Here is a 14,437-nt window from a genome sequence, read left to right as displayed (position 1 = left end):
CATCATTTTTATTCAACATAGAATTGGAAGTCCTGGCCACAGCAATCAAACAACAAAAAGAAATAAAATGCATCCAAATTGGTAAGGAATGAGTAAAACTTACACTATTTGTAGATGACATTATACTACATATATAGAAAACCTGAAAGGCTTCACAGAAAAACTGCTAGAACTAATAAATGAATTCAGTGAGGCTGCAGGATACAAAATCAGTGTACAGAAATCCATTGCATTTCTACACACTAATAAGGAAGCAGCAGAAGGAAAAATTAAGAAAACAATTCCATTTACAATTACTCCCAAAATAATAAAATAACTAGGAATAAACTTAACCAAAGAGGTGAAAGATCTGTACTATAAAAAGTATAAAACAGTGATGAAAGAAACTAAAGACAACACAAATGGAAAGACATTCCATGCTCATGGATTGGAAGAATAAACATTGTTAAAATGTCTATACTACAAACAGCAATCTACAGATTTAATGCAGCTACTCTCAAAATACCAACAGCATTTTCACATAACAAAAACAAACAATTGAAAATTTGTATGGATCCACAAAAGACCCCAAAGAACCCAAGCAATCTTGAGAAAGAAAAACAAAACTGGAGGTATCACACTTTTGGATTTCAAGTTATATTACAAAGCAGTAGTAATCAAAATAGTATGATACTAGCACAAAACAGACACACAGATCAATAGAACAGAATAGAAAACCCAGAAATGAACCCACAATTATATGGCCAATTAATCTTTGACAAAGGAGGCAAGAATATTCAATATGAAAAAGAGAGTCTCTTCAACAAATGGTGTTTGGAAAACAGGACAGCTACTTGCAAAAGAATAAAACTGGACCACTTTCTTATACCATATACAAAATAAACTCAAAATGGATTAAAGACCTAAATGTGAGACCTGAAGTCATAAAAATCCTAGAGGAGAATATAGGCAATAATTTCTGATATTGGCTGTAGCAACTTTTTTCTAGATATGTCTCCGAGGCAAGGGCAACAAAAGCAAAAATAAACTATTAGGACTACATCAAAATAAAAAACCTCTACACAGCAAAGAAACAACCAACAAATCTAAATGACAAGGTACTGAATGAGAGAAGATTTGCAAATGACATATCTGATAAAGGGTCCAAAAACATAAAAAGAACTTACACAACTCAACACCAAAAAAACAAATAATCCAATTAAAAAATGGGCAGAAGACATGAACAGACATTTCTCCAAAGAATACATACTGATGGTCAAGAGACATGAAAAGATGCTCAGCATCACTCATCATGAGGGAAATGCAAATGAAAACTACAATGAGACATCACCTCACACATGGGAGAATGGCTAAAATAAAAAACACAAGAAACAAGTGTTGGAGAGAATGTAGAGAAAAAGAACCCTTGTGTACTGTTGGTGACATTGCAACTGGTAGAGCCACTGTGTAAGATAGTGTGGAAGTTCCTAAAAAAAAAAAAAAATTAAAAATAGAACTACCCTATGACCCAGTAATCACACTACTATTTATCCAAAAACTACAAAAACAAACACTAATTTGAAAGGATATATGCATCATATGTTTATTGCAGCATTCTCTATGATAACCAAATTATGGAAGCCACCCATGTGTCCACCAAGAGATTAATGGATAAAGAACAGGTGATATATATATATATATATATATATATATATATATATGTAAAATGGAATATTATAAAGCCATAAAAAGAATGACATCTTGTCATTTGCAACAACATGGATGGAGTTAGAGAGTGTAATGCCAAGTGAAATAAGCCAGTCAGAGAAAGACAAATACTATATGATTTCACTCATATGTGGAACTGAAGAAACAAAACAAATGACTAAGGGGGAAAAAAAAGAGACAAACCAAGAAACAGACTCTTAACTATACAGAGAATCAGATGGTTACTGAAGGGGAGGTCAGTGGGGGAATGGGTGAAATGAGCAGAAGGGATTAGGAGTACACTTATCTTGATAAGTATTGAGTAATATATGGAAATGCTGAATCACTATATTGTACACCTGAAACTAATATACCACTGTATGTTAACTACACTGGAATTAAAATAAAAAATAAATAAAAGACAGAATAAGATGGGGCACCCTGGGTGGCTCAGTCGGTTAAGGGCTCAACCATTGATTTTGGCTCAGGTCGTGATCTCAGGGTCATGAGATCGAGCCCCACATTGGGCTCTGCACTGGGCATGGAGCTGCTTAAGATTCTCTCTCTCCCTTTGCCCCTCGCCTGTTTGCACACTCTCTCTCTTAGAAAAAATAAATTAAAATAAAATAAAATAAAATAAAATAAAATAAAATAAAATAAAATAAAATAAAATAAAAACGGGGCCCTTGGGTAGCTCAGTCAGTTAAGCTTCCAACTTCAGTTCAGGTCTGATCTCGCTGTTTGTGGGTTCGAGCCCCACATTGGGCTCTATGGTAACAGCTCAGAGCCTGGAACCCGCTTCAGATTCTGTGTGTCCCTCTCTCTCTGACCTTCTCCTGCTCACACTCTGTCTCTCTCTCTTTCTCAAAAATAAACATTAAAAATTTTTTTTAAATAAAATACAAAATAAAAAAAGAGAGAATAAGATAATAGGCCAATTGATAAAAATAAATAAAAGTTAAAGACAGGATAACTGATGGTTGCTTGGTGCAGATAAAAATGCTTGGAACAGGAAGTAGAAAATACAGATATGAAACCCAGAGTTACTGCTTACTAACTAATATGAATTGGAACACATATAACTTCAATAAATTTCAATTTCCTCACTTACAGAGTGTCAATAAGATTTATCTTTAGTAAGATAAATGATTATCTTTAGTAAGATAAATGATTTCGAGATTAAATGATATAATAGTTCTTCAATAAATACAATTCTTGGGGCTCCTGGGTGGCTCAGTCAGTTGAGCGACCGACTTTGGCTCAGGTCATGATCTCACAGCTCCTGAGTTCGAGCCCCGCGTCGGGCTCTGTGCTGACAGCTCAGAGCCTGGAGGCTGCTTTGGATTCTGTGTCTCCCTCTCTCTCTGCCCCTCCCCCGTTCATGCTCTGTCTCTCTCTGTCTCAAAAATAAATAAATGTTAAAAAAAAATTAAAACAGGAGTACTGATGCATAGGGGCACTTGTACCCCAATGTTTACAGCAGCACTCTCAACAATAGCCAAATTATGGAAAGAGCTTAAATGTCCATCAACTGATGAATGGATAAAGAAATTGTAGTTTATATACACAATGGAGTACTACATGGCAATGAGAAAGAATGAAATATGGCCTTTTGTAGCAACGTGGATGGAACTGGAGAGTGTGATGCTAAGTGAAATAAGCCATACAGAGAAAGACAGATACCATATGTTTTCACTCTTATGTGGATCCTGAGAAACTTAACAGAAACCTATGGGGGAGTGGAAGGAAAAAAAAAAGAGGTTAGAGTGGGAGAGAGCCAAAGCATAAGAGACTCTTAAAAACTGAGAACTGAGGGTTGATGGGGGGTGGGAGGGAGGGGAGGGTGGGTGATGGGTATTGAGGAGGGCACCTTTTGGGATGAGCACTGGGTGTTGTATGGAAACCAATTTGACAATAAATTTCATACATTGAAAAAAAAAATAAAAATAAATAAAATAAAATCATTACAAATAGAAAAAAAATTAAAAAAATTTTTAAATAAATACAATCTTTCCTTTCATTTTTGCTTCTGACTCCACCTCTATTGTTCTTGAAGGAATTGGTTATAATCCAATTTAGAATCAGCCATCAGAAGCTCTATGATTCTAACAGTTTTGTAATGAGAAGTGGAATACCTGATTTCGAGGATTATCCATGGCCTCTTCCTCTTCCTTTCTCCTCATTTACTATACACTAGCATACCAGAGGGCAGGCAGAAAACCAGAGAGGACACAGTAGATTGCTTATGAAATCTTGCTAAGTTGATAAATTAAGGAATAAATGATGTCAAGTCAAGTAGTTTAGTTATATTTTAAGAGATAAATCAATATGGGTAGACTATAGGGTGATCCTAATAATTCCTTCAAGTGGACAGAAAAGTAGCAACTGAAACTTTATGTAGTCACTTCATGAAAAAAAAAATCCAAATTTTATATTCAAAATAACAGAGGCACCTGGGTGGCTCATTTGGTAGAGCGTCTGACTTCGGGTCAGATCATGATCTCGCAGTTTGTGAGTTTCAGCCCCACGTCGTGCCCTGTGCTGACAGCTCAGAGCCTGATGCCTGCTTCGGATTCTGTGTCTCCCTCTCTCTGCCCCTTCCCCGCTCAAGCTCTGTGTCTCTCTGTCTCTCAAAGATGAATAAATGTTAAATTTTTTTTTTTTATATTCAAAATAATGAACCAGAAGAGAATCCTGGGGGTTAGTGCTAACCATTTTCCACTAACAATTTCCTGCTACAGGAAAAAGCCTACATGGTTTTGAGTAGCTCAGCGATAAAGGAAATAGAAGTTATTATCCCCTTCATGAAGAAGGCTGTGGAGCTGGTGCCTCTAAAATACTTAGCCCTGTTCTGTATGCTCCAGTGACAGAAAGACATAATGAAACTGGAGGAGAGCCAGAGAAAAGAAGCCAAATTGGCAGGTAAGAGGAAGACTAGAAGCATTTAAGTTCTTAGAAAAAAGAGTCCCAGATTCTTAGAATTGGAACTATTCTTAGACATCAAATATACCAATTCCTTATGCTCCCAGAATATTCCTGATGAATCATAAATAGTTTAGTTATCAGAGGCCTATGCTATGCTGGGGACTGACTAGAATCCTTCCCTTTTTTTGCAGCCTATGTCCAAATGATCACATCAAATATATCTCAAGTGCAGTCACTTCTCTGATATCACTGCCATCATGCCGGCCCAAGTCATCTTTCTTTCTCATTTCGGCTGCTACAATAGCATTGTAACTGGTTATCCTCTTCTTCTCTGCTCCTCATAACCATGTTCCAACTTCCCAATCCATTGCAACCAGAGTGATTGTAAAACACAAATTAAATCATGTCATTGGCTTACTTAGAATACTTCAATGATTTTCCATCTACTTCAGGATCAAGTCCAAAGTAATAAACATGGTCCTGAATGATTTGGCTCCTGCCTCCTTTACTAATAGCCCTTAACTTTGGTTTTTCCTTGGCTCACCAAGATCTGTCCACATTGGCTTCCTTTCAGTCCCTATAAAACTAAATGCTTTCCCACATAGGACCATCCCATATAACAATAACCACCACCACCACCATTACAGCTAACATTTATCAAGTTTTTACTATGCGATTGGCTCTGTGAGAAGTGCTTTAAGTGCATTATCATATTTAATCCTCACAAGAAACTCCATGAGGTGGTTTTTTCATCCTTTTACTGTTGAGAAAATAATATTTAGAGAAATTAAGGTATTTCTCTAAAGCAAGGTAAGTCCAAAGGTGAAAAGTATGCTATATAGCATATTCCAGTAAAGTTCTTTGTCTCTACCCTTCCCTAGCTAGATCATACCATGCTTTATGGTCACAAGTCATAGGTCATTTCCTCAAAACAGTCTTCTGTCATTTTCTGGTCTAAATTTGGCACCTGTGTCATAGTCTCTTAAACTTTTCCTCTATAGAATGTATCACAGTTTGTCATTATGTATTTCTTTATATAGTTGTTATTTATTTAATATCGTCAAACCTCCAACAGACTTTAAGTTTCGTGAAGGCAAGGATCATAGGTCCAATAAATGTGAATGAATATAAATATAAAAAGCTGCTGAATACATGATTGAAAAGTCATCCAAACATTCTAAGAATGAGGTGTTGAATCACTCCATGGGAGAGTCTAAGTGTTAGAAATTCTATTAAAATATTTTTGTTTACAAAAAAAGCTGTTCCCTTATAATGTCTATTCACTGATCCTAATTCTGGTCTCTTGACCCATACTGAAAAACTGGATTATTTTCTCTTCTATACCTCTTTAAATATTTTCAGTCTAGAAAATTAAAGGCAGAGAAGACTGGCAATTAAGGTGGGATAATTCCAGATTTATTCATAAAAAATAGAATGCTAGAGTGAAGAGGACGAAAGGGTATCTTTTGGAATTCCAGATATATTTAGGGCACATTCACAGCAATTAATTATTTGCCTACACTATATGAATGTAAGAAGAACACAGACCTGAGATATTGATGGGGCTGCTGCTGTTGGCATGCTATCATAAACTGCGTTCTGATGTGTATAGATCAAGAAAGAAACAAAACTGGAGGATATCCAATTAAAGACAATTAAAAGACTGTACAGAAAGATTGGGAAAAGTAAAAACTAGCTATTCAATTACCACTAACCTCAGATGTCTCAAAATTACAAGACTGATGTCAGGAAGTGTGATCATATCTTCCCATAACTCTAGTGAGTTCTGTTTTAACAGAACTCTGGATTAGATGAACTGTATTTCTAATATTTTGAAATTAAGAAGATAAAATAAAAGCTGGGGATTACCAAGAGGCAAAAATAAAATATTCTTCAGGCATTACATATTTTTAACTCAATAGAGCCACTAAACTTCTTTTAAGTCTTCATCTCCTATCTTGAATGAGAAAGATGGAGCCTCAGATATGAAAAGGCCCTTTTGTTTGACAATATATTTGACACTTAAAACCTTTCGACAACTTGTAGACCAAGTGGCTGTTAAACCAACACGAAACATCCCTAGCTATGTTAAATGACTTGATGGTGGGGGGATCCTTTCACAAAGTATATGTATATCAAATCATCAAGTACACTTTAAATATCTTATAACTTTGTCAACTCTACCTCAATACACTTTGGATTTTGAGATGTAGGTTTTGAGTTTGGAGCTCTAGGTTTTAATCTCAGCTCAGCAATTTATTAGCTATGTAACTCTGAACAGGTTTCTTACCGTGCTTCAGTTTCCTCATTTCAAAAACCAGAATAACAAAATGTGTCTTGTCAAATTGTTTGAGAACTGAATGAAATACCACAGTATTAAAAATCACCTAATATTATGCCTGGGATATAGAAAATGATCAATAAATGTTAATTTCTCTCCAATAACAGAAATCCACTCTCTGCCAAAGCACTCCATTTCCTCTTTGGGTAACACTAGCAATGGGTTCTTATGCTATGTGGAACTAGTCCAACATTACCAGGTAAATTACACTTAGAAGTTTAATATATTATATTAAGAAAAGATGCTCTTCATTGGTATTTTAACTTTGGCTATTAATTCTAGTTTGTATATATTTCTTAAGCAATTTATCACTCTGAAGTGGCAGAATTTAATTTCTTTGAGTGACCTTAGAAAAATATGAGTTACAATTGTATTTGAGGAGAAGTCTTGAATGCTCTAATTGATATAAATAAATACTCCATTGAAATTTTCCTTCTCAGTAAAAACAAAAACAAGAAATTCTCCTTCTAGTGATTCAGGATTAATTGGTATGGCAATGATCTTTTAAGATTAAATGGAGCTTTCTTATTTTTATTAAGAATAATGACTGGGGCGCCTGGGTGGCGCAGTCGGTTAAGCCTCCGACTTCGGCCGGGTCACGATCTCGCGGTCCGTGAGTTCGAGCCCCGCGTCAGGCTCTGGGCTGATGGCTCGGAGCCTGGAGCCTGTTTCCGCTTCTGTGTCTCCCTCTCTCTCTGCCCCTCCCCCGTTCATGCTCTGTCTCTCTCTGTCCCAAAAATAAATAAAAACGTAGGAAAAAAAAAATTTAAAAAATAAAAAAAAGAAGAATGACTAAAAATAACAAGGAGGGTGCCTGGGTGGCTCAGTTGGTCGTCTGAGTCTTGGTTTCAGCTCAGGTCATGATCTCACCATTCACAACTTAGAGCCGCATGTAAGGTTCTGTACTGCCAGCCAGGAGCCTGCCTGGGATTCTCTCTCTCCCCTCTCTGCCCCTCCCCTGCACGTTCTCTCTCATTCTCTCTCAATCTCTCTCTCTCTCTCTCTCTCTCTCTCTCTCTCTCTCCCTCCCTCCCTCCTTCTCTCTCTCTCAAAATAAATAAATTAAAAAAAAGAACAACAAAAGATAAGAATATCAGAAATGTATTGCTGTTTTACTACAAGACCAGCAAATATAATTGTTTAGTTACTTAAGATTGCAAAATAACTTTTAAGAAAATTTTATTTTTATCTAAGTCGTAAGATAGGTTAGAGAGAATAGAATTTGCTCATTTAACCTATTAAATGGTACCACTTGCTTTTTGATAACCCAGCACACTTTGTAAATAAACTCACTTGCTTGTATCAATTTACCATTTTATATATGTTATACAGGTTCACTTGTTAGAAAATGTTTTAGCTGGCTTTTCCTAGTGCAGTTAATAAAATTACTGCTAATATAACTGATTCAAATATAACACAAAGCCTCCTACTCCTGCAAATTTAAATGTAAATTTAAACAAGTCAAACTTTTTCTGAGGAAAGAGATTATAATACGTTTTCCAGTATATTTCCTCTTAATTTAATCTTTCAAATCTAAAGAAAAATATTTTTAAATTTAGTAACTTTATTAACTATTTTATGGTTTGAGAAGCTGTAGCTTTTTAATAATGAAAAATGTTAAGGTCAAATTTAGATTGAAATGATCAGAACTAAAATTAAAGATCAATTAGAAATAAGAATGCTTCTGAGATTATAAGTATATTGGACAAAAATAACAGTAACTGCATTTCTCCTCATTTCTCTTGTATAGTAGATTTTGTCTGTCATATCACAAGTGAGTTTAAATTTGTAGGAACTATGAATTTTATATTCTGAATTTTATAACCCTAGGTGGTGGTTAATGTGACTCGTAAACATGCTTACGGATGACGAAAAAAAAATAAAAGAGCATGAAATAAGCTTACTGTTTCACCAATCTTTCCAACGTTTCCTTGATCTCCTACTTCTCCCTGTTGATAAATAATGTAAAGCTGTAAAAATAATTATTTTTCAAACAAGATCACTCATGACATTGCTTCCATTTTCATTTTTAATGTAATTAGTCAAAAGATAAAAAAAAAAAAAGGTAAAACTTAGTTCATCAAAACTCTGTGATGGTATACCTGGGGAATGTCATCTTTCCACGCCTTCTGTTCAAATGGTATTTACCTATTTTCTTAAATTACATGCTTCGATTTATGACTTTTAATAACTTTTAAAACATGCAAATAAGTTTTAAAATGAAATATTTGTTGAGGTGGACCCTGTAAGGGGCAGAGTGATCAGGGCTGTGGAAGATATTAAGAAGAATAAAAATAAAGCCTTTGCCCACAGGAAAGTGCTATTTGTTTCAGGGGAAAGGATCTCACAATGCCAGGCAGAATACAGGCCACAATTAAGTGGTGCGAGGGTTCATAGGGGCTTGCACACTGTGGGCTGGGAAAGCTAGCACTAGCTTCACTGCGGAAGGAATGTATATTCATTCATAACCTTAATTAGAGTCTATAGCCTCTAACACTCTGAAAACTCAAAGCTTTTCACCAATCGTTTGGTCGCAAACTTGACCTAACCTGAATTTATTTTGTAGCAAAGCTCGATCTGATCTGAGTGAGGCTACTCATAGCCTTGTTTATTTTAATTAATGTGAACATCCTTATGTTTCACCACAGAAATATTAGTGTTTCTAACTATGGTGTGCTTCCCACACCCTGCTGGCAACGTTAAGTAAAATATAGTATACGCACCATGTTATCTTTTGATAATTCAAATAGCAATGATTTCAGATAATAGATCATAAAACTGTGTTTGAGTTGGGCCCTGAAGAACAGGTGATACTTCACCAGTGATAAGAAAGGTCCATTTTTGGTATGAAAGGTAGAAGATTAAATTCAGGGTGCCACATATAATCTGACAGGAATGTAATCTTATTTATAGAAATAGGAAATTAAACCATCAATTTCTGTTTAAAAATTGGTAATTACAATTCAGTGTGGAATAGTAAAATGTTAAACTGCACTAAACAATATTGTAGCCACTAATGACATACAGAGAGCTACTAAGCATTGAAATTGGCTGGTGGGAACTGAAAAGTAATGTAAATATAAAATACACCCTAGATATTAAGCACTTTGTACCAAAAAATAATATATCTCGTTAATAATTTTAATATTGATCCCATGTTGAAATGATAATATTTTCATATCTTGGGTTAACTAAAATATATTACTCAAATTAATCTCACTTGTCTCTTTTTACTGTTATATTGTGGCTCACATGCGTGATTCATCTTATATACTCTATTTGATAGTGCTGATTTTAAGCACTAAAACCTAGTATTCACATGAGTAACCAATTTGAAATAATTTTTTAAAGACTATGCAAATTTTCATTTCATTTCTATATGCATACATTAAACAGTAAACACTGGAGCACTGTAGTAGTTTGTAAACCCTAGTTTTGACTGACAATTCACTAGATGGCTTTTATAAAATATTTGTGGCAGAATAATATATAGATCATTGATTTCCTTGTATTTCCCCCTCCTTATCCAATACCCCTCTCAAATTCTAAGGGAGATGGACAGTTTATGCTCTTTAGTCTTAGGGGAGGTTTGTGTTAACAGGTAGAAAGCAGAAGTCGGTTGCAGATTACCTGCATTCCTGCTTTAGTTTTCAGAGAGCCTGAAGTTAGGAAGTGAGTTGTCTTTGAGGGCAACAAGAGAGAGAGGAATATTTCCCCAGGCCTAGGGAGAGAACAGAGATCCTAGGGTTCTGTAAAAGGTGGTATGACCCTTAACCAACTCCCAAGTGCTTCCTCCAGGAGTGTCAGCATCCCTCAAGGGAATGCCAGGTTCTGGTCAATAGCTATATTACACACCAAGACTAAAATTTCAGAGACAAATACAAGGAGCAGGACATTAAAGAACTCCTTTATCTCCTGGCCATGCAGATGCTGGCATGATTCTAGGAAGGAGGCAGGATGTCAATATGATTAAGATTCAGTTTCTTGCCAGTTTAACTAGATGGTAGCTCACAGGTGGAATTTTTAGAGCTATTGGACAGTACAGAGATTAATCTCAGTCAAGGAGAAATAAGCTTTCTGTTGATAAATATCATGCTTCCATTTTTTGTATAACTTGAAAGTCAGGTACACATATCCTCCCCAGGATAATTTCAGCCACAGGCAGACAAGCTGATACATTAGAAAATATTTTAGCTCATATTTCTTTATTAAGTAACCTAAAAAAATATTGTTTGGCTTTTCCTTAGATTCTAGTATCACGAAAATAACTAGTTTAATATAAATGATGAATTCTAACTTTAAGAAATTTGGCTATAGTGCTGTAAAGTTTTTTAATTTTTCCTTAAGTTTTAATTTTTTTAATGTTTAGTTTTGAGAGAGAAAGAGAGAGAGAGAGAGAGAGAGAGAGAGAGAGAACGAGTGGGGGAGGGGCAGAGTGAGGGAGACACAGAATCTGAAGCAGGCTCCAGGCTCCAAGCTGTCAGCACAGAGCCCGATGCAAGGCTTTAACTCATGAACCGTGAGATAATGACCCGAGCTGAAGTTGGACGCTTAACTAACTGAGCCACCCAGGTGCCTCAAATTTTTCCTTAGGTTTTAAATTTGTATAAATTGGGGTGCCTGGGTTGCTCAGTCAGTTATTCGTCCGACTCTTGATATCAGCTCAGGTAGTGATCTCACGGTCGTGGGACTGAGCCCAGTGTCGAGCTCCATGCTGAGCATGGAGCCTACTTGGGATTCTCTCTCTCCCTCTCCCCTGATCATACATGCTCTGTCTCTCTCTGTCTCTGTCTCTGTCTCTCTCTCTCTCTCTCTCTCTCAAAAATAAATAAATAAATAAACATGAAAACAATTGTATAAATCACCAGTTCTTATGAGCTAGTTTCTTTTAGTTCTTAGTATTATACATATAACCTGCTGCATGACTTTATATTTGTTGGTGTTCAAGTCATTCAAAACTTGGAAACAAGGCAAAAAAGTAGGTGACCCATCCTTTCAGTGACAGTAAGTGGTGAAGGCCACCCCAGTGACTATCTAGGGAATTAGAATCACTGTAATTGCTTAAAGGACCCAGACTTTATGCAATGTAAATTATATATTATGTATATGTAAATTATATATTATATATATATGTAAATTATACATCTATATAATATATAGGTAAGGGTTCCTGGTGGCTCAGTTGGTTAAGGGTCTGACTCTTGATTTTGGCTCATGTCATGACCTTGTGGTTCATGGGTTTGGGCCCTTCAGTCAAGCTCTGTGCTGACGGTGTGGAGCCTGCTTGAGATTCTCTGCCTCCCTCTCTTCTGCCTCTTCCCTGCTTTCTCTCTCTCTCCGTCAAAAATAAATAAACAGAATAAACACACACACACACACACACACACACACACATATATATATATATATATGTTTAGTGAAGTTATATTGTAGATTTCTGTCCAGTGAAATGAACAGTTGGGGCCCCCAAATTGTGGTTTATTCTCCTGTATCTACCCACAAACTTTTTTTCAATTGCGTATCTATTCAAATAAAGATACATATATAAACACAGTCACAGTCATAAATATTTATAGATATATATATAGATATTGATATAAAGCTATATGGCTTCTCAAACGCTATTTGAGCCAGTTGTAACATGTTACTGGTTTCCGCATTAATAAGTTGAATAGAATCTTTGACAGGTGTTCATATTATATATTTTTTTTTAATTTTTTTTTTTCCACGTTTTTATTTATTTTTGGGACAGAGAGAGACAGAGCATGAACGGGGGAGGGGCAGAGAGAGAGGGAGACACAGAATCGGAAACAGGCTCCAGGCTCCGAGCCATCAGCCCAGAGCCCGACGCGGGGCTCGAACTCCCGGACCGCGAGATCGTGACCTGGCTGAAGTCGGACGCTTAACCGACTGCGCCACCCAGGCGCCCCCATATTATATTTTTATTAAAGCCATCATTTAAAATTTTTGAAAACTATACTTTACAACTGATAATAAGTCAGCCACTTTACCTTTAAGCCTTCTGGTCCTGGTTCACCTGCATACCCCTTTTGACCTGGTTTTCCCTAGAAGAGAACAGAAAAAAAAGGAGTTAACATTTAATCATTTTCATTTTTAGAAGTTTCCAAACATTTATGTAATTCAGACCATTCTATGAGATGAAATACTTCAAAATTATTTGATAAGTGTATTTTATCATACCCATTAGCCATGGGTATGGCTACAGTGTTTAACTGTTTACGATATGACCAGCACAGTTCTAGGGGTGGGGGCTGGAAGAGTGCACGAAGCATACCTCTCCTACATAGAGCTTACATTCTAATAAGGATGATATAATATTAAAAAAAAATAAGTAAAACATATAGTATCTTAGGTAGTGGTAAAAGTGAAGGACACAAAGTAAAGCAAGGGAGGGAGATATCAACTGCTGTGGGGGTTTTGTTCAAATTTTTAATAGGAGTTCTCTGAGAAGGTGGTAATTGAGTAAAGACTTAAAGGGACAAGTTATTTGGCTATCTGAAGAAAGTGTATTCCAAGCAGAGGAAAAGAGCATGTGCAAAGGCCCTGAGGCAACAATGTGACTGGTGTGTTGAAGAAACCATGAAACCATGAAAAGTCAATGAAGCTGGAACAGAGTAAGAGGAAAAGATTAGTAGAAGATGAAGTCAAAGAAAGGAATGGGGAATGGGAAGCCAGGTCATGTAGGGCCTGGTAGGTTATAGTAAGGGCTTTGCCTTTTACTCTGAATGAAGCATGAAGCCTTAGAAAAGCTTTGAGGAAAGAAATGTCATTATCTATGCTTTAACAAGATCACTTTGATGCAAGAGCAGAAGCAGGCAGTCCAAAGAGGGCTGAAATAACCTGAGCAAAAGATGACAGTGGCATAGGTAGTAAGAGAGAAGGTTGTGAGAAGTGGTAAAACTGTGTATACAGTTTGAAGGCAGGGATTACAGGATTTGCTCACAGACTGTGTGTAAAATGTGGGAGAAAGAGAAGAGTCAAGAATAAATTCAAGATTTTAATCTGAATAAGGGACTAAATGAAATGGAGAAGACTGTAAGAAGAAAGGTTTGGAGGGTAAATTGGGAGCTCAGTATTGGACACTGCTATTTGATAGTCTTGTCAGATACCTAAGTGCAGAGATCGTCTGATAGTTTTACATGCCCAGAGGTTCAGAGGGTAGAAAAATTCTGATCTAAACGTATGATTTTGGAACTCACCAGCATTTTGATGGTATTTAAAGCCATAAGACTTGACCAGCTTGTCTGGTCCAGTGTAAACAGAAAAGAGAATAAGTCCACAAATCAAACCACTCCAAAATTTTAGAATTTGAAGAAATGAGGAAAATATGCAAATTTCCTACCAGAGAGTTAGGAGGAAGACCATGCAAGTGAAGAAAGTGCTTCCAGGAGGAGAGTGTGATCTTGTCCAATTCTGAAGATTATTGAGTAACATGACGACTAAAAAATGACCATTGAATTCCAC

At 36.2% G+C, this 14,437-nt stretch overlaps 1 protein-coding gene across 1 annotated transcript in view; it reads right to left on the bottom strand.

Moving 5' to 3' along the window:
• The window catches only part of COL24A1 (collagen type XXIV alpha 1 chain), a 410,128-nt gene that overhangs the window by 220,111 nt on the left and 175,580 nt on the right, over nucleotides 1-14,437 (bottom strand). Inside the window, exons 24-25 of the mRNA XM_047871498.1 lie at nucleotides 12,964-13,017; nucleotides 8,857-8,901 (exon numbers count right to left, since the gene is read on the bottom strand). Coding sequence (XP_047727454.1) covers nucleotides 8,857-8,901; nucleotides 12,964-13,017 — 99 coding nt within the window. The remainder of the gene's footprint in view (nucleotides 1-8,856; nucleotides 8,902-12,963; nucleotides 13,018-14,437) is intronic.

This window comes from Prionailurus viverrinus, chromosome C1 (assembly GCF_022837055.1).
Source record: "Prionailurus viverrinus isolate Anna chromosome C1, UM_Priviv_1.0, whole genome shotgun sequence".
In the NCBI taxonomy this organism is placed as follows: domain Eukaryota; kingdom Metazoa; phylum Chordata; class Mammalia; order Carnivora; family Felidae; genus Prionailurus; species Prionailurus viverrinus.
Note: the sequence above shows the minus strand (reverse complement) of the source record. Positions and strands in the feature narration are given on the sequence as shown.